This window comes from Lepisosteus platostomus, chromosome 24, assembly GCF_059453375.1.
Source record: "Lepisosteus platostomus isolate fLepPlt1 chromosome 24, fLepPlt1.hap1, whole genome shotgun sequence".
NCBI lineage: Eukaryota > Metazoa > Chordata > Actinopteri > Semionotiformes > Lepisosteidae > Lepisosteus > Lepisosteus platostomus.
Genome location: NC_142634.1, coordinates 12,932,364 through 12,959,398, shown reverse-complemented (window position 1 = coordinate 12,959,398; position 27,035 = coordinate 12,932,364). Strand labels below are relative to the sequence as shown.

The 27,035-nt window shown below is 38.5% G+C and overlaps 1 protein-coding gene across 5 annotated transcripts in view; it reads left to right on the top strand.

Moving 5' to 3' along the window:
- Positions 1–27,035, top strand: part of cabin1 (calcineurin binding protein 1) — a 112,128-nt gene that overhangs the window by 54,683 nt on the left and 30,410 nt on the right. For 4 of the 5 annotated variants that reach the window (XM_088618492.1, XM_088618491.1, XM_088618489.1 and 1 more), the window contains 2 exons: positions 5,203–5,310; positions 7,066–7,179. In XM_088618492.1, coding sequence (XP_088474618.1) covers positions 5,203–5,310; positions 7,066–7,179 — 222 coding nt within the window. The remainder of the gene's footprint in view (positions 1–5,202; positions 5,311–7,065; positions 7,180–27,035) is intronic. The other variant, XM_088618490.1, reaches the window with a different exon arrangement.

The window sequence follows — 27,035 nt, the reverse complement described above, 5'->3', positions numbered from 1 at the left end:
TTTCTTTTTGGAAGATAGCCTATGCTATTTGTTCTTTGGTTTTCTAAGCATTTCAATTTGTCCATTAGAATCTCACTAAAGGCTTAAGGTTCATTTTTCAATGGAAATAGTCGCAGTACATAGGGATGTCTTACTAACCTTCTTGTCATGTTTCCCAAGAGGTATGACTGATCTGAAAGTATTGTTCTGCAGGTTATTTTGACCTAGTGTTCTGAGGTGTGGGAAATTACATCAGCTGAGTCACTTCATTCCGGTTAACCAAGCCATTAGACCTCAAGCAGTGCAGAACCTCAGAACCACCATTCCACTGCCATGGTGGAGTTTCTGTACGATGAAAGAACTCATCATCTTCCAAAAAACAAACATATCTACAGTCTCCATTAATCTGCACTTTAAAGCAGTCTGGTTTTATTTTACAGTCTGTCAAAATATGTTACTACAGATAATCATGAATATGACTTTTTTTTAATATGCCAGGCATTACATATAATTTATGGATGTGTACTTGTCTCTTGGTGAATTGTCCCAGTTTTGCCATCACAGAAACCTTAAAAATATTTTTTTTTTCTCAGCTGGAAAAGTTCAGGGTAAAACGGCCTAATTAAGCCTGTAGAGAGCACAGAACTGAACTTGATATGTTCTGTTTAAGGTGTTGGAAAAGCATTAGGACTTTGACTTCAAAATGGGTTTTATTATTTTTATGACTCAAGTTACAATTTCAAGGAATTAAAGGTTATCAGAGTCTTTGTGTGTATGTTTTGTAAACATTTTTCTCAAGATATATTAGCAAAAATCGCAGTTCTGTCAACATGTCTGGCTCTAGTAAAATTCCAAATACTTTTAAAGATGTTTTCTATTTGAGTAACGTGGACGCAATAACAGAACATTTCGAACACTTTCTTGGCACATATCCTTCAAAAGAAGAAAATATGACAGGTCTTCTTTAGCACATGTATCAGATAATACCAAGAGCACTGATCAAATATCTGCTGCTTTCAAGTAGAGAAAACATACATTGTAATATAAAACGGGTCTTGAAGAGGCTACATATGAGAAGCACCTGGGTGTTTGTTATGGCACATCATTTGTGTTATGAAAACCATGGGGAATGTTGGGATATATATTAGATTATTTAACATGCAAGTTAAGATCTCATTAGTATTGCATAAAGTTTTGGCCACCACGATAACAAAAAGATAAAGCTGGTCTGGAAGAAGTGGAGAAGAGAAGCACCAGATAATTTACTAGGCATAAAGGAGGTGCTAACAGACACACAGAACTGAGTCTTTTTAGTTCTGAGCAGAGAAGAGCATGAGGGGGGCTGACTCCAGTATTCACAAAGTATACAAAGTCAATCGAATAGACTTCTTTTGAATCATCACTGAAGCACAAACCAGGGGACACAAGTATAAACGACAGGGAGACGCATTTAAAACTGCAAACATTCTTTACACAAATGGATCTGGGAGTCTGGAACAGTCTTTCAAGAAACAGCTTGTTGAGATTCTCAGATCATTTAGCTGTTAAATTCAAGAACCTAGATAGGAAAAATGTCACCCTCTTGTTTGGAAGTTTTCTTATATAAACTATTGAAGATCACATGAAAATGTTGCTGGGCTTTTAGTTTATTACGTTTACTATTGTAGCTGTGCTACAGTAGTCTATAAAGAATCAGGCATTTATTAAAGGCAATTGCAGTTTCTCTTAGCTGCTTGAAAGCAGTCCCTGGGTCTTTTGGCAATGCCTTAAAAGCTGCACCTTAGTCAGACACTCTTATTCTTTCTTTCAGAATTTCAAGTGTGCCCACATTAGTGGCTATGAGGTAGGAGCACAACACAGTCACGGATAGAAAATTCATTGCTTGTTTTCTCACAGTGTATAAGATAGCATTGTTAGTTTGATAACTTATTGTTAACCTGGTTAACAGGGGTAGTGCTTTGCTTAAATGTTTAAAACAAAAAAAGTGCCAGATGGGGGAAATAATTAATCTTTCTAACCATAACTTATGTTTTTTGGCACCTCTGCATCCAGCTGGCTGGTTACCCTTCAACACAACCTATGTGTTATGAGACTAGGGAGCTTGTGGTCGAAAGAAACGGCAACATCAACTTTGTGGGGCTTTGAGAATAGAGAAAACTATCTTACTTGGAATTTTCGCACAGACACTATGATATAAAAAGAATAAACTTTCTTTTATATATCAAAATTAAAAGTAGAATCGCAGATTCGAAACCTGATAGGAAGCCAGTGCAAAGACTCCAAGACAGGCGTTATGTGATTGCTTGCATGTGACCTGGTCAGGATTCTGGCTGCCAAATTCTGAATGTATTGGAGTTTGTTCAGTATCAATTTAGATACCCCAGCAACTAGAGTGTTGCAGTAATAAATTCTAGGAAAGACAAATGTGTTGACGATCTTTTCTGTTACAGTCAAAGAAAACATAGGATGTAGTCTGGTGATATTTCTGAGATGGCAGAAAACATTTTTTGCATTGGGTTCAAAAGTCAAGCCAAGATTGAATATAGCCCCCAAATTCTTCAGTTTTGATTGAAATTAAAGCATAATGCCATCTACAGATAGGGTTCCTGCACTAGTTTTACGTTGTTGATGGGAGGTGCCAAGAAGCATAACCTAACCTAAGCACTGTGGAAGTTGATTTTAGAGCTGTCGTGCAATGCAAGCCTGGGTTTGATCAAAAATTACCAGCCCGTTCCAGCCATGATGTTAAATGACTACAGAGGTCAGCTGCTTTGGCGCTCTCGACATGAGACATGAGTCTCTCTCGCATTAATCCAGAAATCTCAGGCATAATATTAAGCTCTCAGGGAACGGAGGAATGTGAATCAGTGAAAATGAAAAGGGTATGTAATCCTTAGACTGTGTTTTATTATATTGAGTGCAACGTGAGAAACCTGAATCTAGAAAGGAGATACGGTCTGCACTACAAGGATCCTCCTAAAGTTTACCTGGATACCAATTTCTTGATGTAAACTAACAAGGAAGTAGTGAACGTGCCTTTATCACCAGAGGTGAAAGTTTTTATTACATCGGAGATCGGAGAGATTCTTTGTTAGTGGGTGACCTTATTGCTTCTAGTCTTGTTTTGATATTTATACAATCATAATTATCTTATCCATTTCATAGTTATTTTTTTTCAGTAAATTACATCTTTTAAACCTATATGATATGGATCATAGCCATCTAAGGGTGATGGGATGAGTGAACTAAAATTTCTGCAGCATGAAATAGCCTTAAAATCTTGGTTTGAATGTATGTTTTGCTATATAAGGTGCTCTGCTGTGAGAATGTGCTTTCTGTTGGTTTCATCCAATTTTCTGTAGATTAGAAAAAGAATCAACATTCAGCATGGCTGTGTTAGACAGGTCTTTGATGCAACATAGTCTGACAATAGTATTGCTGCAAACAAAATGTTAAGCCTTCCAGCTACATGCGTCTTCCTGATGACATCAGTATGGCACCATGGGTTGAGTCTGGGGCTGTTCCAGGCCTCCCAACACACCTGCAGTGTCTGGAACCAAACAGTTTTCACTCCCGCCGAGCTTCAGCTCGCAAGCGAAGACGTTAACCACAATGCAACACTTTCAGCATTGTAAGTTTGCCAGAAACACACACACACACAAGCAACCAGTTTTCAAAGTTGCCTTTTTTTGGCCAGAGGTTGGTAGAGAGAGAGAAAAGTTACGGAATTCCCCTCTCCAGGGCCACAGGTGTGCTCTCCGTCTTGTTGCACATTAAAGAGCAATCAGAATGAGAGCACTTCAGTGGATGCTGCACTGTTTCAAGAAGTGGCGCATTATAGCCATACAGGTTTCAGATGGTCAAATCATGCATTCAAATTGATCGCACCCGTATGTGAAAGTGTGTGTGTATTTGTAGTCCTGTTTTTTGTACAAGCACATGGCAGGAATTGATACACAGGAGGCCAGAGGATCATGATATGCAGCCAGAGAATATAAGTGAAATGACATCTGATGGCACAGCATATTGAAAGGTTTGTGAGGCCGGTCCTTGAGCTACTGTAGATATAGGAAAACATGGCACATTTTATCTCATGACATCAGAAACAAACGTGCTACACTGTACCTTAAACAAATATTTAGATTTTTTTCTCCTAAACTAAATATGTAAAAAAAACTGTTTTTTGTCTACTGCCTGTGCTGGGAAACCTGAACAAAAAATATTGGTACCCCAAATTATTAAACTACACTTTTTAGAGAATAACATTGTTCCAATCAAGGGTGCTAGTGGTTTTGTCCGTTTCTTATGTATGGAAAGTATTTTACATTATCTAATAGTTTTAAGGGGCCACTGCTTTAACATTCTCCTAAAGGACTGTCCTGCTTAAAAAAAAGTTATACCAAAAAAATGTACAACTCTACTGTGCTGTGGTAAATTACCACATGGAGGCAAATAGTCAATTTTATTTAAGATTGTAAGAGTCTAAAATCTCAAGGGATCTTTCTGAATGAATAAACTGGATGTGTCACTAAAGCCTGTGGCTGTGATTCCTCAAACAGCCACATGCAATTGGCTGATCAGCGCTGAGAATAAGGCAGGTTTAATCCCCCAGGGCTATCTTGGCTTTCAGTAGCATAGCGACCCCTGTGGCCTCCTGGGGGATTGCAGGCATGTGCTGCTCTAGGTGAGGAATGCACCTCTCCTCCAATCAGTGCTGCCCCTCTCTCACGAGGCAGTGAAAGCTGTGGCTTGAAGGCAGGTGGGTCAGAGGAGTCTGCCTCCTCTTCCTCATTCCCCGCTGCCTGTGGTCAAGGGTGTAAACCACACTATTGACCATTCCTTGGCCATTCCCAATAGCACAACTAATTGTTGATTCTGAGGTTTTATAATGAAAATCAAAGGCATGTTTGTTTTTATCAATGATAAAGGCAGTTAAACCCTGGGTAAAATTGAAGTCATCATCTGTATAAGACCTACCTTCCAAAAATATTTCAAAAGCATGCATGTTAAAAACACTAAATGTGATTGTCAAGGATCTATTGATTTGCCAGAATAAAGGTTCATCTGATGATGTATATTTATATTAGCATCCTTGTTAGGTATGTCTTAGAAATTCAAGTCAAAAGGCACACAAAATTAGAAGTTCCTAACATGAGTGGGCCTTGGTATCTGTTGTATTCTTTGTGAGATAAAGAGATATTTTCTATTTGCTTGTGTTTACAGAGTAGGTATTGCAGAGCTGCACCAGTCACTGCTCTGCTTTTACCTGGTGGGCGTGAGAACAATACAAAAGAAACAGATGGGTCTGCATTTGATGTCCATCCAGTCTTGGTGAGCAAGAGGTTTCATTAGAACCTAAGAGAGTTTGCAAATTCAAGGAGGCCATTTGGCCTAACTGTCTCGTCTGCTTTCAAGTAGCTAAGTGAGTGTCCAGCTGTTTTTCTAAAGCAGTGGTAATTTCAGCTGGGTAGCTTGTTCTGCATGTCCTTTTTGTGTCAATAAGTGCCTCCCGTTTTGTTTTAAATGCTCTTGCCCATAGCTGTGATTTGTGTCCTTTAGTTCATATTTCGTAGATGGTTCTGAAGAAGTTCATTGGGCAGTGCCTTTGAGGACTTTGAATACTTGAATCAAGTCTGCGTTCTGTGTTCCAGACTTTAGTTCCTTTACCGTGTCAGTGACCTGCAGTTGGGGACAAAATATACACAGTGCTGTAAATGAGGTCTTACTAGTGCATTGTACAATCTAACATAGTGTTGCTTGACTTAAATTTTACATTTTTATCTGAACATCATTTTCCTTTTTTATTGCTTCCTCACATCCTTAGTGCTTCTGTGACTTTCGTCACCCTCAGGGTGAATGGTCACTCTTCTAAAAAAGAGAAAAATACATAAACATTCTCATCAGCACAATTTATGATGTTGCTCATCAGACATCAGAAGATATTCTGTCATGATACAGTACCTCCTAACAGCAGGTTATGTGAAGGAAATACAGCATTGAATGCCATTAGACACCTACCTGAGATAGAAGGAAGTAATTCAGTGCTAGTTTTAGAAATACAGCAATTTCACATCTAATGAATACAGTATTTTTGTCTACAGAGCATTTTAACCTTTTTCGTTAACATTTCATTATCTGTGATTTTTATTCACTCAAGGTAATATGCTATAGTCCGGTTACATAGTTACTATTGTGATTTTTTCCTGGATAACTGCACAGTCTGATGCTGCCTTTTTAAGAAAGCCAATGTTTTTAACATTACCCAGTATTAAGACCAGAAAAATGTCTGAAGTTCTATCTGTAGAAATAGATTTAAGGAAAAACATTTCTGTTTATACAAATTAAATACCGTGGTGTGCATTTTATTTAGTGTTCAGACCTTTGAACAAGTTCCGTAGTTTGGAGCAGAAAACTTTGTGGTTGGATATTAGTCTGGTTTGACAACCAATCAACCCCATCACCTGCAAAATTATAAATCCAGTACTTGATCTTTAATTTTTTGCTAGACGGGCCTTCAGACTGCTGAAATGAAATTTACGATTAAACATATGCTCCTACGTTTTATTGGGCCTCGTGATGCTACTGATTTGATTGACTTGTTTGACTAGAAGGCGCTGTTTTTCTATAAAACCTTACTTACTGTACTTACTGTATATTTCACTGTCAAAGGATTTACAGTGTCACGTTCTGTTTTCGTACCCTAATGATAAATGAATTCATGAACTGGTGAATGGAGATGAACGGCCTTTCTTGTGTGATACATTTTTGTCATTTTGTTGCACTGATACTAATATAGAGTCACCAAAATCACTTTCCCCTTCACCTTTTATTTTTTTGGTATAAACTGGCTTCTGAAAATATTTCAGTTGATCACTGTCCAGTGGTGGCAGCAGTTGTATTTCACCTGACGAGGCACCTAAGTCTTTGCGTTTTGTTGGCTGTGCACTCTTCGGCAGGTGAGATGTTGTTTTTCACTGCATGTTTCTACAGCTTTAACCAACCTCTGTCTTTGCAGGCGATAGGCAGCCCACCACCCCCACGGGTCTCTGCACACTCTCGCTCTGATTATATTTTGTGTTTCCACAGAACCTGCAGTGGGCCCGAGACGTGTTGCTAGGAAGCAGTGTCCCATGGCAACAACTGAAGCACATGCCAGCGCAAGGACTCTTCTGCGAGAGGAATAAGACTAATTTGTTCAATGTAAGTGAAGCTGTTAACCAAGCGTACACACCACTGTGTAGTGCTTTAACTTGGTAGCTACCTGCTATCTGAATTGGCCTCGGTATCGTATCATGATTTTTAGACAGAAGTGAAGACAACTTCTCTGGGAAGTTTGTGGTATTGCTTGAATTTTCGAGGACAGAGACTTAAAACCAAGTTTAATAATATACATCCTGATAATTTCTTTGCCAGATCAATGTCAAAGGCTGGCGTTACGGTTTTAGTTATGAATGAAGAAAAGCTGTCTTTAGGCTAACTGGTGGTTGCTGCACATTAGTGGTAGTGGAGGGGAGTCCCCATTACCTGTAAAGCGCTTTGAGTAGAGTGTACAGAAAAGCACCATATAAGTGTAAGCATTTTTTTATTATTATTAATAATAATAATAATATTATAACTGGACATCAGGTCACTTGTATCTCAAAGCCCCATAAGTCTTTTTGTAGTAGCTAAATTATTGGTTGGCCAATTTACTGTTATGGGTTGTGATTGTTTACCAAGTTGGGTTTAGTGAATAGGAGCAAAATTTGCAACTGTTGTTTGTCCTGTCATGAATAAGAACTGTGACTGTATGGATCACTTTGGTGAAAGTACTATACAAGATGACTCTTGTACGGTAGGCTTGTGTTTCTGTCAGTTGTTGGCATCTATGAAGTTCAACTGGTAAAATGCATAAACATGGCTGTGAGGCAGAACATGCCAGTTTGACAAGAAGCCTCTAACAGACATGAGTTGATAGATGCAGTATTGCGATTGAGTGGTTTGTGAGTTCTGGCCATGTGGTTTTTTTTTAGTTTAGCCCCTCCTGAACCCTGGCTGGAGTTCTTGCTTCTGGTGTGTCATCTACAGATTCTCTTGAGTCTATAGGACCTTTTTCTTTCTTCTTTTGAGCATAACATGCCTTGGTTTAGCCTTTCTGATTGAAATCAGGCAACTACTTTTAGAACGAAAATGGTTCTCATTCTGCGGGACGTTTGTCTCATGGAGAACCTAGAAAGTCTGAAATACAGTCATCCTCGTTTTCCTATGTGGCAAGCAGGTGGGTTTCTGGCATTGCATTGCAACAGCCATCAAAACTGCAGGGCGTTGTGAGTCACATGAAGCTTCTGGTGCAACAGGAGTTTGGCTAAATTCAGTAGTAGCTTTGGACATACAGAGCTACCTGATCTACACACTGCTTCAAATAAGCATTAGCACAAATATCACATTTGCAGGGTGACAGTCTTGTATGTAAGTATGCACTTTTTGATTTTTTTTTAGGATAATGAATTCACCAAATGTCATCAAGTAAAATGTCAAAGATTACCTTTCTTTGCTGTTTTTAACCTCATTATGTATTCCTTCTGTTACTATTATTCCAAAGTAACTTCGTTATTCAAACTCATGTGTGTTGGCTAAGTAGTGTCCACAGCATTATCAGATTTAGAGGAAACAGATGGATGAATCAGACCTTGGAGGGGATGATCCATCAATGTCATTGGTGCCACCTTAGAAGGTAATTTTATGTTGCTAGATAATAGAAAACTCTTTGTGCTTTGATTATAGGATAACAGTGCAAACCCTTCATAGAGGGAGCGTGTATTGTGAAACGCAGCTCATGCGTGAAAAAGAAACAGCTTCTGATAAGAGAAAGAAAGTGCAAATCAAAGCCTGTACAAGGTTTTGTTGGGCCTGTTTAAACAGTGGCTTGCTTGGCACCTGGTAGTTCCTGGTGTTATTTGTTACAAACCCTCATTGCTGCTATGTTATCATTTGCTCTTTGCATCCTTCACTGTTCCAAAAACAGTTTCAAGCCTTGAGTTTGAAGCACGAAGTTCAGCTTTGTCAACACTTGGAGTTACCAAGAGAGCACAGGATCTACCTATACTTTCCCAATCAAGTGCAGTAAGTCTGCCCAAAGGTGCTCAAATCTCTAAGACTGCTTGTACATCACTTTTCATCTTTACGACTCTCAAAGAGCTTAACGCATTGGGGGGATCCTCTAGGTCTACCCCTGAGAGCGGTAACCTTGTCAGTGACATGTGGCAGACACTCTGCACCAGCGGTCTTACGTAAGTGCAAAGTTCCTTAAACAAATTCATGAATGGGGAAATGTAGTGTGTCCCAGTTGTGAAAGCCCAAAGTGTAATTTAGTAAGAGCCTCAGACCAACACTCAGACCCTTAAAAACAGTGTAGTGGGACCCTAAAGATCAAATAGTAGTCAAGTCCTTTACAGTAAATCAAGCAGGATGGTACCTTCTACAGCACAGTGTTCCCTCTGTGAAAGATTTGTGGCTCTTCTGTTGTGATCGCTAACGATTAGGTGAATGCTCACCTGCAGTCGGGACGTTATCCTGCTTTCAAAAGTCATTCATTAAGGATATGAAAATCAAAAATGCAATTCATCACGTTACGTTATGTTGATCAGTTTGTGTTACATTAAAGGCTGACCAGGACATGCCTCTGAGTACTTTATTCAATTGTTGTCTCTTTAGTTTAGATTTGCCAGTTATTTTTGCTACTGTATATCTGGTTGTGCTGTGATCCGAAGACTACAGGGGTGGCTGTGTCTGTCGCTGAGCCCTGGCCAGCCCAGAGTCGCGCACTCTACCCTTGGCATTGCTCAGCCACTGGTGTGCCATAGGTGTGTAGCAAGACCCAGGCTCGAACCTGGGACCACAGGACTCAAACTGTGCTTGACCATCCACTTTTAACAGCTGAGAGGTGAGGGAGACCCCAAAACAGTAGTTTGTGTGTGCATTGTAGAAATGTGTAAGGCAATTAGATATAATATATAGATATAATAAGGTCTTAGATATAGATGACTGTACAGATGCTGTTGCAAAGAAACTGAACTTATGTGTATCTGTAACACTGTGTCATTCAATTCTAATTTAACTGTGATTTTGTTTTTTATGATTTAAATATTTACTCAACTTCAAAGTTTTTCTTGAAGTACACCCTCTGTGAGCCTTAAATTATGTATGGCATAAAAGTTATCTGCGCTAGAGAAAAAAGAATTTCACAAATTGCTGAATTTCTAACTGTATCCAGGATATTAGTTAGCAGATTACTAAACCTTTACTGTTTTTTTTATATAGCACTGATGTCTTGTAACATTATCCACCTTATTATCAGACATCACTATGAAACGCAAGAACTGCTTAGCTGAAATCGAAATTGCATTAAAAAAACAGATGTTTAAATACATTTAAATTTGGAAAAATATATCTTTATTGTCTAAAAGTAAGAACCTGAGAGTATAAATAGGCCAACACAATTAGGCCTGCTGCTTTAACATCTTTAAACTGAATATAGCAAGACTTCCTGCTCTGAGTGTAAAAATAAATTAAACTTCTGCATAAAGTTAGTGAAGTAAAACCTCTAGCTTTTGTGCACATACAGCTTGTTACCTGTTTGAAAAAGGAGCTATTACACATTACTGAAACATGGAATCTCATTGTTGTCACTTGTTATATGTAATTTGTTACTGCCCAAAACTGATGGGCACTCAGGCAGAAGTAATAGACTACTTCCACTAAAGGTCAGGCTCCTGTTCACTCGCAGTCCACTGGGAAAGACAACACACGTTTACAATCAGAGAGCTCACAGGAACACAGCTGCCGAGAAGGAAGTTACGCCCTAGAGTCTGTCGTTTTCAGGGTGTGTTTTTAGATAAACTTCCTGTGATGGGGTGTCCTAGAAAACAGTCCTTTTGTTACCAGCTGCTGTCCCACTCCCTGTAAATATAGGACGTTGAGCCTCACTTTCATCTGTTGGTCCCCTTTGATTAGCTGGGAGTTTATAATTGCAGTGCCATATAGACCAATGAAGGATGACCCAGTTTCAGCTTTTTTGCTATTGAAGCTTAGCATGTTCCAGTCAGGATAAAACAAAAAACAAATGTGTTGCATTATTTATTTTCTGCTTGTTGGTTGTTGTTTTTTTAATTTTTAACTCACCAGCTATGCTGGTGCTGGAAAATTCTATGAACTAATTTTCCTTTTTCAGCAAAGTTAAATGTTGTGTCTGGTCATAATGTGGTATTGATACAGGCCTTTCTCTCTTTTACCTGGTGTGAATGGCTATAGTAAGGATACTTCTACCCTTGGATGTCAAGGCTAGTGATATCCTAAAGAAAACTGTATCCAATATATTTCTTTTTTTTAGACTTACTTTTACTCATATGCCTACATTGGTTAGTTTGAATATCAGGAACTAAAATGTAGTTTATTTTTTTTCTCCCGCTTTTTTTTCCTGACAAAAAGAAGCCTTTTGTTTTATCCTTGCTGATCCCCTTAGAGATAGCTGACCCTCTATCTTCATCTTGAAGAATGGCAGCAGCACATTACCAGTCTGCACCAACTTCATTCAGTTCTAATTTAGATGGATTGTATTAAACAGGGACTCACAGCATCCCAATGTTACTTGTCTTTTGAAAAAGATGTCACTATTGAGAAACTGATCATATTGTCATACAGTTTATTTAATCTTTTCCAGCTATAAAGCCTCTGTGTTATTAAATTGTTCAGGCTGCTATATTATGCTTAATACAAAGCCCCAAGATATTGCCGAGGGAAAAGTGATTTCACATGTCTGTCCCTGCAAAGTGAACTTGTCTTAATTTCAACAATGTGCATGGAAAATGTGTTTTTGTATTTTTTATTACAGAGATTAGCACTGCATATGTGTCTTGTCTGTGGGATTTTACATTTGTAGCAGTAACAAACAAGAAAAAAAGAACACCCACACGACAAAATCCCAAATAGTTTTTAAGTGCTTCTTAAGGAACACAGTTTCAAATCCTTTGCAGGTCATTTTTAAATCTTATACAAAAGATGAAAGGGAGATATTCTAGTCCAGAGTTTTCCAAATTGCCAATTCTTCTCTCAGGTTAAAACTATCTGAAAAAAAAATGCAATCACAACATCACAAAATCATGCTCAGACAATGTATTTCATACACAAAGGTCTTCCTCCCAAAGTTATATCTTTTTTTGTCATCAGAAAATTACTTTAATGAATCACACATGCAGATTGCCCAAAATTGGTTATGGAAAATTGAGGAAATTAGGAAAAAGTTTAATGTCAATTATACCAGCAAAAAAATTAAATTTAAAGTAAAATATAGAGGTCCATCATTTTATCTATTTTAGAATGACATTTTACCTGGCGTTGCTCTGTTGTAGTTGACATCCTGTATTGTTATTAATCTGTAAGTCAAATAAAGCATCATTATTATGTTTAATACAGGGGAAAGAAAATAAAAGATCTAAATAGGGCACAGACCACATTGCAAATAATTTGGGCAATTACAGAATGCACGACAAATCCAGTTCTTCATTTACACTAATACCAGTTATAGTGTTCAAATTATGAATGCATTCTACCATGTTTCGTAGCAGTACTTTTCCATGGTTACCACCTGTTATGATTTTATTAGTCTTTTCAATTGCCTGGAACTTGTTTTTAAATTTAGTTATTTTCATTAAACTGAACAGCTAAAGGATATGAGGAATCGGATCTAACGTATTGCACTTTGATCTTCACTAATTCGATGTATGTAAAGCAATTTTACTCTTGCATATAAACAACCGCAAAGTGTGGATGTTCAATAGCTTGTTATTATGCCTTTTCAGGCACGTGCAGTGTATGTTCTGCATTTAATGGTTTGATCGCTTTTGGGATTATGAAGGCACTTAAGTTTCTTTGGATGTGTTTTGCAAAAAGATCATCATGTGCTGATTGACCACTAAGAGCGGCAGACTTTTTTTTTTTTTTTTGCATAAACTAAGTGTTCAAGAAAGTCTGTAGTATTTTTGTTCTGCTTGAATGAAACTAGCAGTCTTTCTATAAATGGATCATAAAGTCCTGAAATACACTATTGTCTGAGTCAAACCTATTTTGCTAGCCAAAGGAAATTATTTAATACTACACTCTAAACAATCAGATCGATTTAAATTGATTTCAGACTTTAAAATAATATCCCAGAGAGAATTTAATGCTCTTCTGTAATTTCTTTGTATTGTTATTCGTGTGTAGCCACAATTTGAAGCCCCCTTTCATATCCTTAGAATTTTCACTTAAATCATTTTTATCAGAACACAAATGTAGATGAAATACGTCCTTCACTGCACTGGGGATATCCAGAGGCCCAAAGCAAAGCGTTATTATCTATTTTTTTCCAGTATTTTATGTGTTATCCTTTGGTATTGTTTGTATTTTTGATCAGATGATCCAGAAACTGAACTCTTTAAACCCTTTACTCAAGAGACAAACTAAGATGTTTGTTCTAGTTAATGAATCACTTACGGAGTTGTAGGGATATATTTTTCTTTCCATTAGTTATGCGAAAAAAAAATTAATAAGCTCTTTGAAAAGCACGCAGTAGAGTATGCAAGAAGGTTTTTAAGCTTTGCGCTTTCTTAGCCTCAGAACTTTTGCTTGTGGGTTGTCTGTAGAGACCGGAATTAATCCTGATGTTACCTCACCTGCTAAATACTGTTTTTTTCAAGTCTGGTGTTATGGCTTTTGTGTGCAAGCGCAAAGCTGTGTGAGGACCTGTACATAGATAAGCCTCCTTGCCCACAAACATGCAGTTTTTCCTGTGAGCTGCACATGTTTTTTTGAGAATGACAAAATGACAATTTAAACACATTTGCACTCATCTTAAGAGAATGGCGACAGTATTTTTCCTATGAACAGAAAAAAGAAAGCAGACTTATTGAAGTATAATTGTCCTTTAAAATCCAATGCGATGCAGCAAAAATCAACCTTGGAGCCCTTCACTAAAAACGTCCACACCATGATCTGAGATTTTAAAAGTAGGAGCTCTTAGGCAAATGGGTATTGTTTTAAGGGAAGGAGAAATAATCTCAGTTCAGTTATCCTTTGGAAACCAAAATGGTGGGAAAACAGCATAGGAGTGTCATGTTCTCATTAGCAGTGTAGAAAGTTAAGATAAATTTAACAAGCACTATTTGTGTGTTTTTTTTGTTTTGACAAGTACAATGTTTTATTTCCTTTACTGTCAGGTTTAATTTCCTTTACTAGAGAGAAAAGATAACTTTCAGCTTTGGAAATGGTGTGTTTCTGGTTTAAATTGGTGGACTTGCATTTTAAAATCAGCCTTGTAACCAAGTTTCTATGGAACCTTCATCAGTTCTGTGCTCTTTTGTTCAAGATAAAGGCGAGATTACTGTCTTCAGGTCAGCTTGTAAGACAATCTGACAGGCTGTCTGAAATTCAAAAGATTGCATGCGATGCTGAATTTCTGCTGTCTTTTAATTGCATCAGTACCTTCTTTGAAAATGCAAGCCCAATAATCAATTCCTTAACATCTTGACAGGGTGGTATAAACACAAGCAAGAGAAGGGACATTTCAGCATTATTAGATGTTAGGCTTTTTTTTCTGGGAGGGGGGTCTTTAAACAGACTGACTGTGACCAAATGGGATAGAGATTAGTTTGAAGACTTTTCTAGGGCATTTAATCTATTCAGCGGTTATCAGTGACTAAAACAACTATTGAAAATTCATTGTTTTAGTCCTGGGGTATTTTTGTAATCTGTGTCTAAATTTTAGCCAATGTGTTTCTCTTTGTGTTGACCAAGATACTGAAATTGATCTATAATTAGAAAATCAGAAATATTATTAGAAAATTTGTGATAGGCTGCCATGGTGAAGAACCATATGGATTTTAGGCTTGATATATTCTGCCTGTGTCTGGGTATTCATGGATGATCTATCTTGTCAGTTGTAGCTTAGATGCTTATGAATTATGAATGGCTGGAATTTGTCTCCATTCATAGCAGCAGGGTTATCAGCTCTCATTCCTGCAGACACCCGATCAGTTGTGATCCAACAATTGTCCTCCAGTAAATGAAAGGATCCACTGCTGGTTTTCAAACTAATCCTGATTGCAGGCAAGTCTGTCTTCATACATTCTGCAGCAAGATCCAAAAATGCAACTTTATGCCAGTTGCACTCTCTGTGCAACTTGTTGCATGGCAAAGATTGCAGTTATCTTTGATATTTAATTGTATTCAAAATCTCTGAAGGATATGGAAATAGCCTTTCAGATTGACAAGCTGTGCATTCAACACCTGTGACACGTTGTCACCATCCCCCTAAATCAGGATGATGAGCAGCTTTTTTCTCATTCTGAAAAATCATTTTCGTCTTGTAAGTCTCAAGCTCTTCATCTTGAACGTATTGTAACCTGTATTTTGTCTTTCTGGTAATTGTATTTAACTCTTGTGGAACTGCACCACAGAACTGAATTTACACCATTCATGTGCAGTAGCCGTATTTCTTAAATATAGATTTCTGTCCATTAATGCTCAGAGCTGCCCAAGCATTCCAAATGAATTCTCTGAGTTTCTGAGTTTAATCGCAGCTACCAGTTATGTCTAAATTGTTGTACTTCTCATTTTATAAATGAACAGTGTCATGAACCTCACATGCAGTCTTTTGAATTGCATGTAAAATAAAATGGACATTCCCAAAATTGTTCAGTCCGGTTTTCCGTGACCAAATGAATGTTTTGTAAAATTCCTTGCTGATTGCTCATTCTGTTATTTTCCTTGTTCTGCTTCCTGTAAAAAATAAATAGATGGAATTCCACTGTAAGAACAGGCACCAAAACTTTGTTTCTGAAACCATTTGACTCCCACGCTTCTAACAGTGGAAAGTACTGATGGAGGTAAAAAACATCTTTAATGTGCTGCACTGTAATAATGGAGTAAAGACTGAACTGCGTCGTCTCCACTCTGGACTCGCTGCTCAACAGAATTGATTGCATTCAAGTGTTTCCAAGTTCTTCAGTTGAATTAGTGATCATATAGTAAAGTGCATCGCATCTTCTGGTTACAGTGCAGCAGCTGTTCCACACCAGAATGTACCACACAGTGCTTCAGCAGTGGGGGGAAATACAGAAGGGGAACTGGGCAGGAAGCAGACCTTATCCGAGAAATAATAAGGTTGGGGCAGAAGTTTAGGCAGGTCTGATAGCATTTATCTGCATTGGATTTAGCCACGAACCCATGCTTACGTTTTGTACAAATGCAATATTGTGTTCCACCGTTGTGGTCCTTTTCCCTATGTATGATTTTCTTTAATTGATGCTGTTCTACGATAACACTTATAGTGTTGATTACAGATTACGCCCTTGAGCTATGATAGTGTGAATTATGCTTTGTTAGCCTTTCAGCAGGAAAGCTTTGCTATCAGAGAAAAAAAGCCCTTCTGCTGTTTGTCCTACTGTTCTTTTGGGTGAAGTCCTTTCCTCTTGTCTGTTGGATATGGGATCAATGAAAAGGCAGGCTGTTGTTGCTCCAGTGCTGCCCTGATGGAATATTACAGTCCTATAAATTGTTATGAGAAACAAGATGGATGGTTGGGTGTATTGCAAAAACGTCTCGCATTGTACCCACAAACACTTCACCCAAAGCTTACCACTTTATCTACTTTTCATATCTGTATTTCTAAATAAATGCTTCCTTCTTTGTCAGTGAATCCAAATGCATTATCATGCCCTGTATGTCATTTGTCATGAGCTGGGTGAGCTCAAGCACCCCTGAAATTTAATTGCATAGAATAAAAGGGAACAGTCTTTTGCTAAAATTAAAGATGCAGAAAAGAGCTTATAGTTTTCTACAAAGGTGGAATCTGCATTTAACACAATCAGATTTGATGGATTTCATTGTGTGAAGAAAGGTTTAGAAAGCGTGGAGAATATGTCACCACAAAGTTTCATGCAAAATAGCGTGTGTAATGAGACTTTTTCCCCCAAAAAAATTAAATGCATTTCAGACCCCTGTATTCACTGAGATTCTGCTTCACTGGACACTGAAGACGCCATAAAAAACATGCATTTTTATTCTTAATGAAGCCTTTATTAATAGTAAGAAATGATTAATTTTTGTATTAAGGTGTGATGTAGGGGGCAGATAAGTGTTTTTGTTTAATGTGAATACATTTTAAGAACACCCCCAGTAGTTCAGAAAAGTTGGCGCTGTACAGTAGGTAAAATTAAACTTGTGAAAGCGGTGGTACAGCATGTGGGTGGAGTCTGAGTCAGGGAAAACGAGATGGTTTCTGTAGGGGAGTGGTTTCAGGCGAAGCTTTTTGTCATCTGGGTTTGGGAGCTGCAGGGGTCTTGTTTACGGCATAACAAAAGTATTTTGTGCGTTTTCCAAATTGGTAAGTTAATGTCAGCAGTTTTTTTTTTTACAGCATAACAGGAAATGTAAAAAAAAAAAGGTATGTTAGCCTGCATGCTTGTGGTGAGCAGGGCAGCCCAGGAGAAAATGAAAAAAAAAGTGCAGAGAGGAAGGAAGTGGAGATTTCGATATGGCTTAGCACAGTCTGTGGGTGTAGGTCTCTCTGCAGGCACGCTTGCTTCTCTCTTGCAGGAATCAGTTATTTTCTTTTCTCTCCCACAGACATGTACATTTATATATACACACACAAACTCTCTCTCTCTCCAGCCACCCCCCCAGCACCACACAAACACACACACCTCTCCTTTTTCAGTCTGTCGGCACGGCTCTGTATCGCTGCTTGCTGTAGAAGAGTCAGGTGGGTGAGTTCTCCTGCTCCTCTGTTTGTGTATGTTTGTGTGGGGGTGTGCTGGTGGGCGGGCGGAACCAAGCTCCAGTCTGATTGGACGGCTGCAGTCTAGGGGGCTGTCGTTGAAGGTGTAAAAAAAAAAAAAAAACCTAGCAGGCTGGGGTCAGGGGAGAGCGAAGGGAGTGCGTGGGTGTGCGATGGCAGGGTTTGAAAGAGAGAGAAGAGAAAGCCAGCTCTTCTGTCAGTGGCATGCTGCTTCCTTTAGCCCTGACTCCAGTGCCATTTCTGCTGCCACTGATTCCCATGCTTCTGGAACTGGGACTGCCACCACAGCTGTGCCCTCCTCTCCTCCTTTCATGCCATGCTTTCCTGCCCTAGGCAAGTACCTGCCCACTTCAGCCTGAATTCAGTTTGGAGTTTTGCCGTGACGGTGGTATGGCCAGTGGGAGATTCTCTGCAAGCATAATAAAAGCTTGAGTGGAGTTGCTCTCCTTTGGTGATGGTGAGTGTCTTGTTTGTCATTTTTTCCTTCCAGTGCAATACTTTTTGCTTGTTTGCTTGCAAAAGCAATTTGTATTTAAGAGGGTAAATGGGTTACTCAGTGGTTTGTGCTTTTTAAAAACCTCCTGACGTTTGAAAGAAGGGCTCACCTCTCTACACCACTGTGCCGCGCAGCCGATCAGCTCGTGCCTTGTGAGTAACTGCTTGTCGCAGAGGCTGGTGTCAGCAATGTTACTTGTGAACTCAGTGCTTTACAGAAGTGACAGTTTGTTCCTGTTGTTGATTTCCACACAGGTTGTTGAGCTCTTGCTAGGAGAGTTGTCCACTTGTTCAAGCTCTGTGGTGACAATAACAATGAAGGGTTTAGAAATGTGATTGCTTCTGACATCTAGGTCAGTGTTAAGACTTATGGTGCTTTGTTATGGCAGTAGCATGGGACAGAGTGAGAAACTGGGTGGGCAGGAAACGAGGCATTACCTAAGGCAAAAGAGGCACTTTCCCTTTGCTAATTGCCTAGAAAAGGGAGAAAAAAAGCTAAAAAGCTCTCGAAAAGGTGAGCATATCTGCAAGCAGTACAAATAATCAAGCAGCACATGGAAAGCATTGCTGTGTGTGGTAGTTTCAAAGCAGTCTGGGTCTAGAACAACAAATATATATATATATTTCGGCTATCCTGTCCCCATTTTCAAAACCTGCCTGTTTCAACCATTATTTTCATTTTCTGTTTTTGAAAACCTCTGGGATACCAAATTCTTTGTATCTATACAGTAAAGTTTGCATTTAAGCAATTCAGAATAATTTTTAATTCGTTCTTGTCTTGTTTACGATCCTGTGGAGTTTTTGTGATAGGTGCTATTGGATTATCTTGGCTTTAGCAATGTGTGTGCATTTTGTCCATTACCTCACTACAGTTATTTCTGATCCTGAAATCTTCCAAATAAAAAACAAATTGTATCTTGTGTAGACGTATGGTAGGTAAAATCAAATGGAAAATCTCATATGAATGACTTAACTATTTTAGTTCAATTCACCTCTTGTACCTTTCATTTACTTTGCTGTTTTAATTTTTACATTGTGTGAATTACCAGTCACAAAATCCTGACCTCTTAATGTTCTAAGAAAAGTGACTGTTGCTTTTCTTTGGGATTTATTCCATGAAGTTTTACCAGTCCAGCTGTGCAGCAGGTTGCCAGTTTTCTCTTTGCAGCCTTCAGAGGAGTAACCCTATAAACTAGATAGCCTTGATTCCCTGGTATGTTTTCCTGCATCAATATTTAAAATGATAATTAATATTTTATGCCATTAATTAATCAAAGGACTGTATGTGAAGGCTTCTTACTAAGAACTCCTGGCTTTGTGCAAAAGAGGATAGAGGATAGTCTGTTAGTTATTCTTTGTTTTTTTATGCTGTGCTTTCATATCTTAATATAACTGTCACACATTTAATCAAATAAAATCCTTCTTGAAGCCATAACCCTCCAAATAAGCTTCCTTTTGTCAACAAGAAAAAGTGGGGGTGTTGGCGGTCTGCTGTGTTTGCCGATTTGAGAAAAAAAAATCCTCTATCTGGTGAACGTGAGGTAGTGGATGCAAAGACGCTTCTTTAAGACAGTTACAGCCATCAGCCGGGCTCCTGGGACTGTCCCCGTGAGTGGCCGCTGTCTCTCTGAATCTCAGTCACGTTTCTAATTAGCCACAGCTATGGTGGGGAATCCCTCTCTGGTGATGGCTGGCTGGGCAGCCTTCTGCCTTCTGCTGCTCGCCGATGTTTTATTCATATCCAGGAGCCAACAGCAAGGAGAGCTCTTCTCGCAAGGCGTGATCTGAAGGCAGATTATTTTAAATCTGTCTGAATTATTAATTTAACTGTTGTTTGCTGCTGGTCTACAGCCTTGTTCATCTGTAAATTGCTTTTAATACTGTAGGGATGATGTGTATTCCTCTCCAGCACCACATCCATCAGAAGAAGCCTTGATATCTTATTTCCTGATAGACACAATCAGGCTGCTCTTTTGGAGAGGCAGTGCCTGCAGTTGTGGGTCAGTCTGGAAAGGCTTCCCTTTTGAATTGTGTGGCATGCAGAGGGCGTTGTAAGGCTAGACACCTTATTTGGGGCTGCACCGAAGGCACATCTGTAGACATTTCAGCTGCACCCCTTTGAATGTTAGTGAAGTGGATCTTAAGTGAATCTGCCTAAATTAAAATCTTTACTAGAAGTTTTCTGTTTTTCATTTTTGCAGTCTTTGGTGCTGGTTCACTCAACTTTAAAATGTCATTCGGTTTTCTTAAAAGCATGAAAAATCTCCAAAGAACTGTTATCCCAGTTGTGTAGTTCTCCCTGTTTGTTAACTGCTAGTGAAGCAGAAGATTAATGTGTGAGGGTGCAGCCCCTCCATGGCTTTCACTGCTACAGGTTCGGAAGTCCTGACTTTTACTGAATATAATCTCTTCAACATAGACTTGATTTAAATAAATAGAATCTTCATAAAATCTCTAAGATGGTTCTCTTGTTATGGCTAGAGACTTGAAAGATGTTGTATTGCAATCCGTTGTGTTTTTATTGTAAATGTCTAACGTTTTATGTAATAGTTTTATGTGTACTGTCTCTGTGGTAGATTATGTGAACAGTTTCCACATACTACATTTATTATTATTATTTTTATTATTATTATTATTAAAGCACCTTTCCAAACCCAAGGGGACTGTACATAGTGACCTAATAGAACTGGAGTGTGAAACACAGTATTTTTTTTTCCAACCAGGGGGTCTTTATGAGACTGTTCAGAAACAAAACTACAAGGTTTTTCCCCTCATCCAGCAGTGTTACCTAAATTCACTCTGACAGTAGATCTGTTAACCTGCTGTTTACGCTTATTAACAGCATTATTAGAATTTCAATTGAGAAGTTATTTTGACAAAGGGGTCCCTTAGCAAGAAAAGAGCCTATGATATACAAATTACAATGCTTTAATATAATTATATTTGACTTTGGTAATTCCGAGTGTTATGTCTTTGTGTGGAGGTGTTGGGAACACAGAGTTCACAAATAGTGGGTCCCACTGAGAAAACATTAATCTGAGGTTATCTGAAAGTAAATATGTACATTGAAACTTCACTGTGGCACTTTGTAATATACTGTATAACCCCAGTATCAGAGTTAAACGTTGGCAAGCTTGGTTTGTTACTTGCTCTATAACTTTTAGATGATTTTCAGTGTCAGTAGGGAAGCAGGCTTTGTTCCAGGACATCGTGTATCACATGTGCCTCCTGTTAATATTACTGCCAGTGCTGATTGTTGCCTTTCTGTTGGAGTGATGGATTTATTTATTCTTCATTTCTTCATTCTTAATTTCAGATTTTTTTTCAAAAGTTCTCATTCAGAACTGTATCGGTTTACAGGTACAGATATAGTGGTTGTGGTTATAAAAGTTTTGCCTACTCATGTTGACCATGGAAGTTAATTTTCATGAGTTATTTGAAAATAACAAATAACCAGACATGTAAAAAAATAAAAAATGTCAGCCATTGACTTATAGGCAGTGCTTGGCGTTTTGTGCCCAATCTGATTGGGTTCAGGTTATGTTTTGCACTGGGGAGTGACTGAACTAGACCAGAATTAATGTGGACCTTCTAGGCTGCTGCCTATTTCCTACAACATGGTGCAGAGTGATCTGTAGGAGCGTGATTCTGGAACTGACAGAAGGCAAGCTCACCTGCCAGAGTGCCTGAAGGATGATTCTCTTACATTAAATCTTCCTTCACCTTCCCACATGGCTTCAACAAGACAGAAGCACCATGACACAGCAGTGACTCAGGCCTTCAGGAGTTTAGGTTGCACGCGGTACTCATTTGTAGATCTTGGTCTTGATTCAAGTAACTCTTGGCAAGGGATTGGATAGCCTTATTCTGATGTGTAGCTGCAGAAGTCTGGATTCACAACGTGTAATTTAATTCTACAGGTAGGTAGCAGTCTGCCTTTCTAACTGAGTCAAACAGGAGAGATGGGAAGGAGGGCCATCAGCACGCAGGCCATCACAATAACTTACAGTAACAGAGGGAGGAGCTATTTGGCTGGGACTGTTGAAGTCAGGGGTTGAAGGCTGAACTCGTTAACTCCCCTTCACAATATTAAAATCATTTCCAGATAAAAAGCAGGACACAATAATCTGATGGAGAGCTAAGGGAAAGGGAGAAATCGTTGAGCTCTAAGCCACTAATTAAACACTGCAAAATGGGACATCCAGATTTATACTATATTATTATTTTTGCTTGCAAGGCCATGCTTCCTAAAGGAAATACTGATCAGATTTAGAAAAAATTAATATCTAGTAAAGTTCCTCAAATCTGCTTATACCCTCTGGACCAGTGTAATCTGTGTAAAGCCATTTCTGCTGTGTCCCAAACAGCTAGAATCAGTGGAATCCCAACTAAAGATGGTCCTTCATCCATTAGTTCTGTTTGGCGATGTTTATGGAGCCTGCTTCCACCCCCCACATTCCAGTTTACAGCTGCTGGAAGATTGTTGTGATCTCTGTGGTTGAACATTAAAGTCGTCGATTTTCTCCTGAAGCCACAGTTTGTGTGAAATAAAAAAAAAAGATGTTTTTAAGTCTGTCCTACATTTTTTTTATTACATCTTGTGTTCTGTTATTTTTCCTTCTTCAACAAATCTACTTAAAAAAAACCAAACACTAAAGTAATGGGAGATCTGGAATCAGCATTTCTGTCTGACATCTAGTTATTTCACATTTTGTAACACAGGGTATGTTTAAATCGGATACAGTGAAGTTAAAATACTGGTATCTTTCTCTGTCCCATTGGCAATGCAGCTAGAGATGTATCAGGCCTGCAAATGAATTGACACTTGTTTACATCATGTTTATTGATCAATCATTTTATCTTTCAATAGCAATAAATGTTAATTGAGAAAGCAGAGTCATAAAAATCTGAAATCGTCACATCAAGTGGTATTTTATTCTTCAGCAACAAAACTGAAATATAGTAATACTGTAATGAGAACGAAGAACCTTTATTTTATTAGATCATGGAAAACTATCCTTTTATGGTACAGCAGATTAGTATAGCATCAAAGTAGGTGCTATTGATTTTTGAGTTAAGCAAAAATATTATTGCTGCATTGCTGCTTGAAATAAAGATAAATTACAGAAGAAATATAGCATGGTTTTGTGATTTACTTAGAAATATTCAAGCATTAAACAAAACATTGAAGATTTTGGCAAAACCTCAAGAGGAAAGCTTTAATAAACAGATGTGCTTTCAAAGAGAACATTAAACATCAATTTAGAATATTAGCTGCTTCTTCAAATATTTATAATTACTGTCTGAATGTGTTCATGTAATACATGTCTGCTGCCTTTGTGTTTTACCAGTGTTTTAAAAATGTCAATAGATCGAATCTTTGTTAATAGAATCATTAATGGGAATGGCTATTCAAATTAATACATGGGACTAATGTGTTTTATTTCATCAACAAATAATTGACTCTTCCTCTTCCTGTGATGCCCTAATGAGATCTGTAGCTAGTTGCCTGGGTTATTTTTAATTACTCAAACAATAACATGGCCTCTGCCCTGCCTTACCAAATGAAGAACTAAAAACCAAAATGGAGATTTAAAAAAAATCTTTAGAATATCCAAGCTTTGACTTTGAATAAAGAAGCCAAGTCAGTCTGTTACACAAGTCTTTCAGAAAGGGTACCCCCCCCCCCCCAGAAATTGTGAGATGTTCCACTTTTTCCCCATCAAGTTGTAGTCAGTGGAATTGGTCTCGGTCCTGAATGAACCTTGAGACTGAGCTTTCAGACATGGCTAGAGTCACAATTCGTATCGCCATGTCATGGCAGTACTCTAGAACGGGGTGTTTTATGGCTTGGATCTGTATCTGATCTACAGCAGAGACCATGTCGAAGATTAAAAAAACGAAGCTCTGCCATTTGATCCTTATTTCTCCTTTGGCTGCTGGTATCATATCTGTATCGTATACAGTATGGATCTCCTCTGGTCTTTTTCTCAAGACCCCAGGGGGAACCACTTCAACAGTATGGCTGGGTGGCTTTTTCCAGACCAACTCAACCCTTTCGTGTGAATGATTGCACATGCGCTTCATTTTAGCTGGCGTGTTTGGGTTCTGAGGAGGGGTCGGACGCCTTGAGTTGGACCTTCATAATGCTTTGTGCCTGCTTTTCCTCTGTGGTATGTTTTGTGTCAGCAAGGTTCTACAGGCTGCTGCTGCACAACCCTGAAAGTTTAATCAAGCCCTTGAGGAGTTCTGTGCGGATCGGTCTGTTCTGCTCAGCCTACAAGCTCGGCTTCAGCTTTTTGCCCTATTTTTCTTCTAACTACTGTAAAAATCCACAAGCGCCACAATTTATTTATTAGTCTTTCTTCAAAAGAAATAAAAATTGTCTGTTGATTAGACCATTTCTCCTATTTAATTGTTTCCTGATGTCAGTGCACTAACAATACACAGTGCTTGAGGGACTTTGAGACTATAGCAATAGGAAACAGCTGTGCACATGTGAGACAAAAATAAACACTAGAAGCTGCTCAAATTAGCCAGTTGTCCTTTCCCTTTTACCACAAACAGAAATGTGAAAGGGGTGGGGGGAGACCTACCTCTCAATATTTCAATATAGTGTGTGGTTATCATGGACCTCATGGAGTGTTAAAATGTGACCGAGTTAATACAAGCTTGTTTTTGTGTAATACTGAAGATTTAAGCCTACAGTTCAAACTTCTCTATTGTAAGTGATCTTGAAACATTGCCAGTCAGAAACACTTGTGTGTCCAACAGCTTTTTTAGATAATATTTATATTATTCTGCTGTTATTGATGTTTTAATGGTTTCTAAAAAATGGATAACTATAGCTTTATAGTATACAGATCATGCTAAAACAAGATTGCAAAATATAAGAGCATATTTTAAGGTCTTTGGCCAAAATTGAGTTTTTTTTGCAGATTAATTGCATCAGAAAACAATCCGTCCAGGTCCTGTTCAGGCGCACTGTTGGCCTGATCCTTTCCCAGACTCAGTGGCATCTGGCATGGGAAACCCTGTTTCCATTCTCGTGCTAGAACGCACTTTGTCAAAGCCACTGAAGCCAAAGAAAGGAAAGTTTCCTTGTTTAAGATGGTGTGATATCATTCCTAAATGTAAATTGGAAATTGGCTCCGAACAGACGCAGTTGGCAGACTGAAAGTTTGCGGCTACTTTCCAAGTCAGACCTGAGAGTGCCAACAGAACTAGTCTCTGGAGTGCAGTCTCGTCAAAACAGCAGCTTTACAAATGGCGAAACTCTGTAGAGTCTGTATTTATCACCCTATAAACCTGCTTCATTTTATCTTGCTTTTTTAGAACCTTGAACACAGAAATGACAAGGATACAACTTCCTCTGGATTCTTCTGATATTGTACTTTTTACTGATTAAAATGACGATATCCAGTGTAGTATGTATTTCATTATACCGTGTGATCTTATTGAATGTATTAAAACTGTTATGTATATCAGAATTACACATTGAGATATGGACTTCATCAGTTTCAGAAGCCCCTCTTGTTAAGGGGAAGAGACATATTGTGATGGTAGTGTGCTTCTGGCGTGAAAAATGTTCCAGGTGCTCATGTCAAACTGGATATGGCTTAAACATCCTGTCCTGATGACAAGCTTCTGCAGTCTCTGTTCATAAAAACAGCAGGAAGCATCATTTACTCAAATCAGTAAAGATCAGGAAAGTGGTACAGCGAGGAATATGACAAGTATGGACAAGTTTCGAGCCGCTTTATTCAGAGTCTGAAATGGCCTTGACTTGTTCCTCAGTCCACCACATGACTTGCAGCCGAACAAGTGACACAGGCTAAATGGTTTCCTCCTGCTTGTGGCTTTTCTCTTGTCTTTTATGTTCTTGAAGATACAGCGAGCCCCAGTAGCACTCCATCATCAGTCCTTTTATAAACTGTTTAGAAAACCAGTTGCCACAACATGGTGTTAATCTGTGATTGTTTGATAAATGACTGTGTTCCAGACTCTCTGAGGTTTCGGCTTGAGATTGGGCCAGTGACATGTGGCAGGATGCATGCTCCTTTGCGTGCCAAGACGAAGATGAAGTGTGCCGTGGACTAGTTCCTGTAGTCCCACTGCTTTGACTGTGGAGTCTGTCACTTTTGACATTTCCACACCAGTCTTGGCCTGCTGTGTGCCCCAGTCTTTATTATCTGAACAGGCCGTTTGCTGCCTTTTTTAAACTTGCATCTTTTTAGTGTCTTCCCATTATGTGGAAAACAAGCATTGCTGTTCATCCTTAAAGCTAGTTCGTGGAATGAAACAGTCCTGTTTAATTGATCTGATATACACATAGTGGCTATATTGTACTCTCAAATACTGGATGTGACGTCCAGGTTTTTATTTTGTGTTTATTATTAGTGTTGTTTTGTGATTAACTAAAATCTCTGTAAACTATTGGCAAAACTTGAATGTTACAGCTACATATTGGTAATGGTGTTCCAATTGAATTCCTCAGGAAAAACAGATTAATATTAAATTTGCTTCCTATTGTTGTTTGGAGGTATAACCTTATCTTCCCCAAGCATTTATGTGCTACGTAATACATAACAATACATATTATCATCTACAGCACATATCTGTTTTGGTGCAGTATCAGTAACAAACATATTACAAATTTATGTCCATTGCTTTGCTTGACCATGATGAAATAGTTGCAGTCGATACTTGATATACAGTATACAGTACTGTTCGATACATGTGTTTTTTG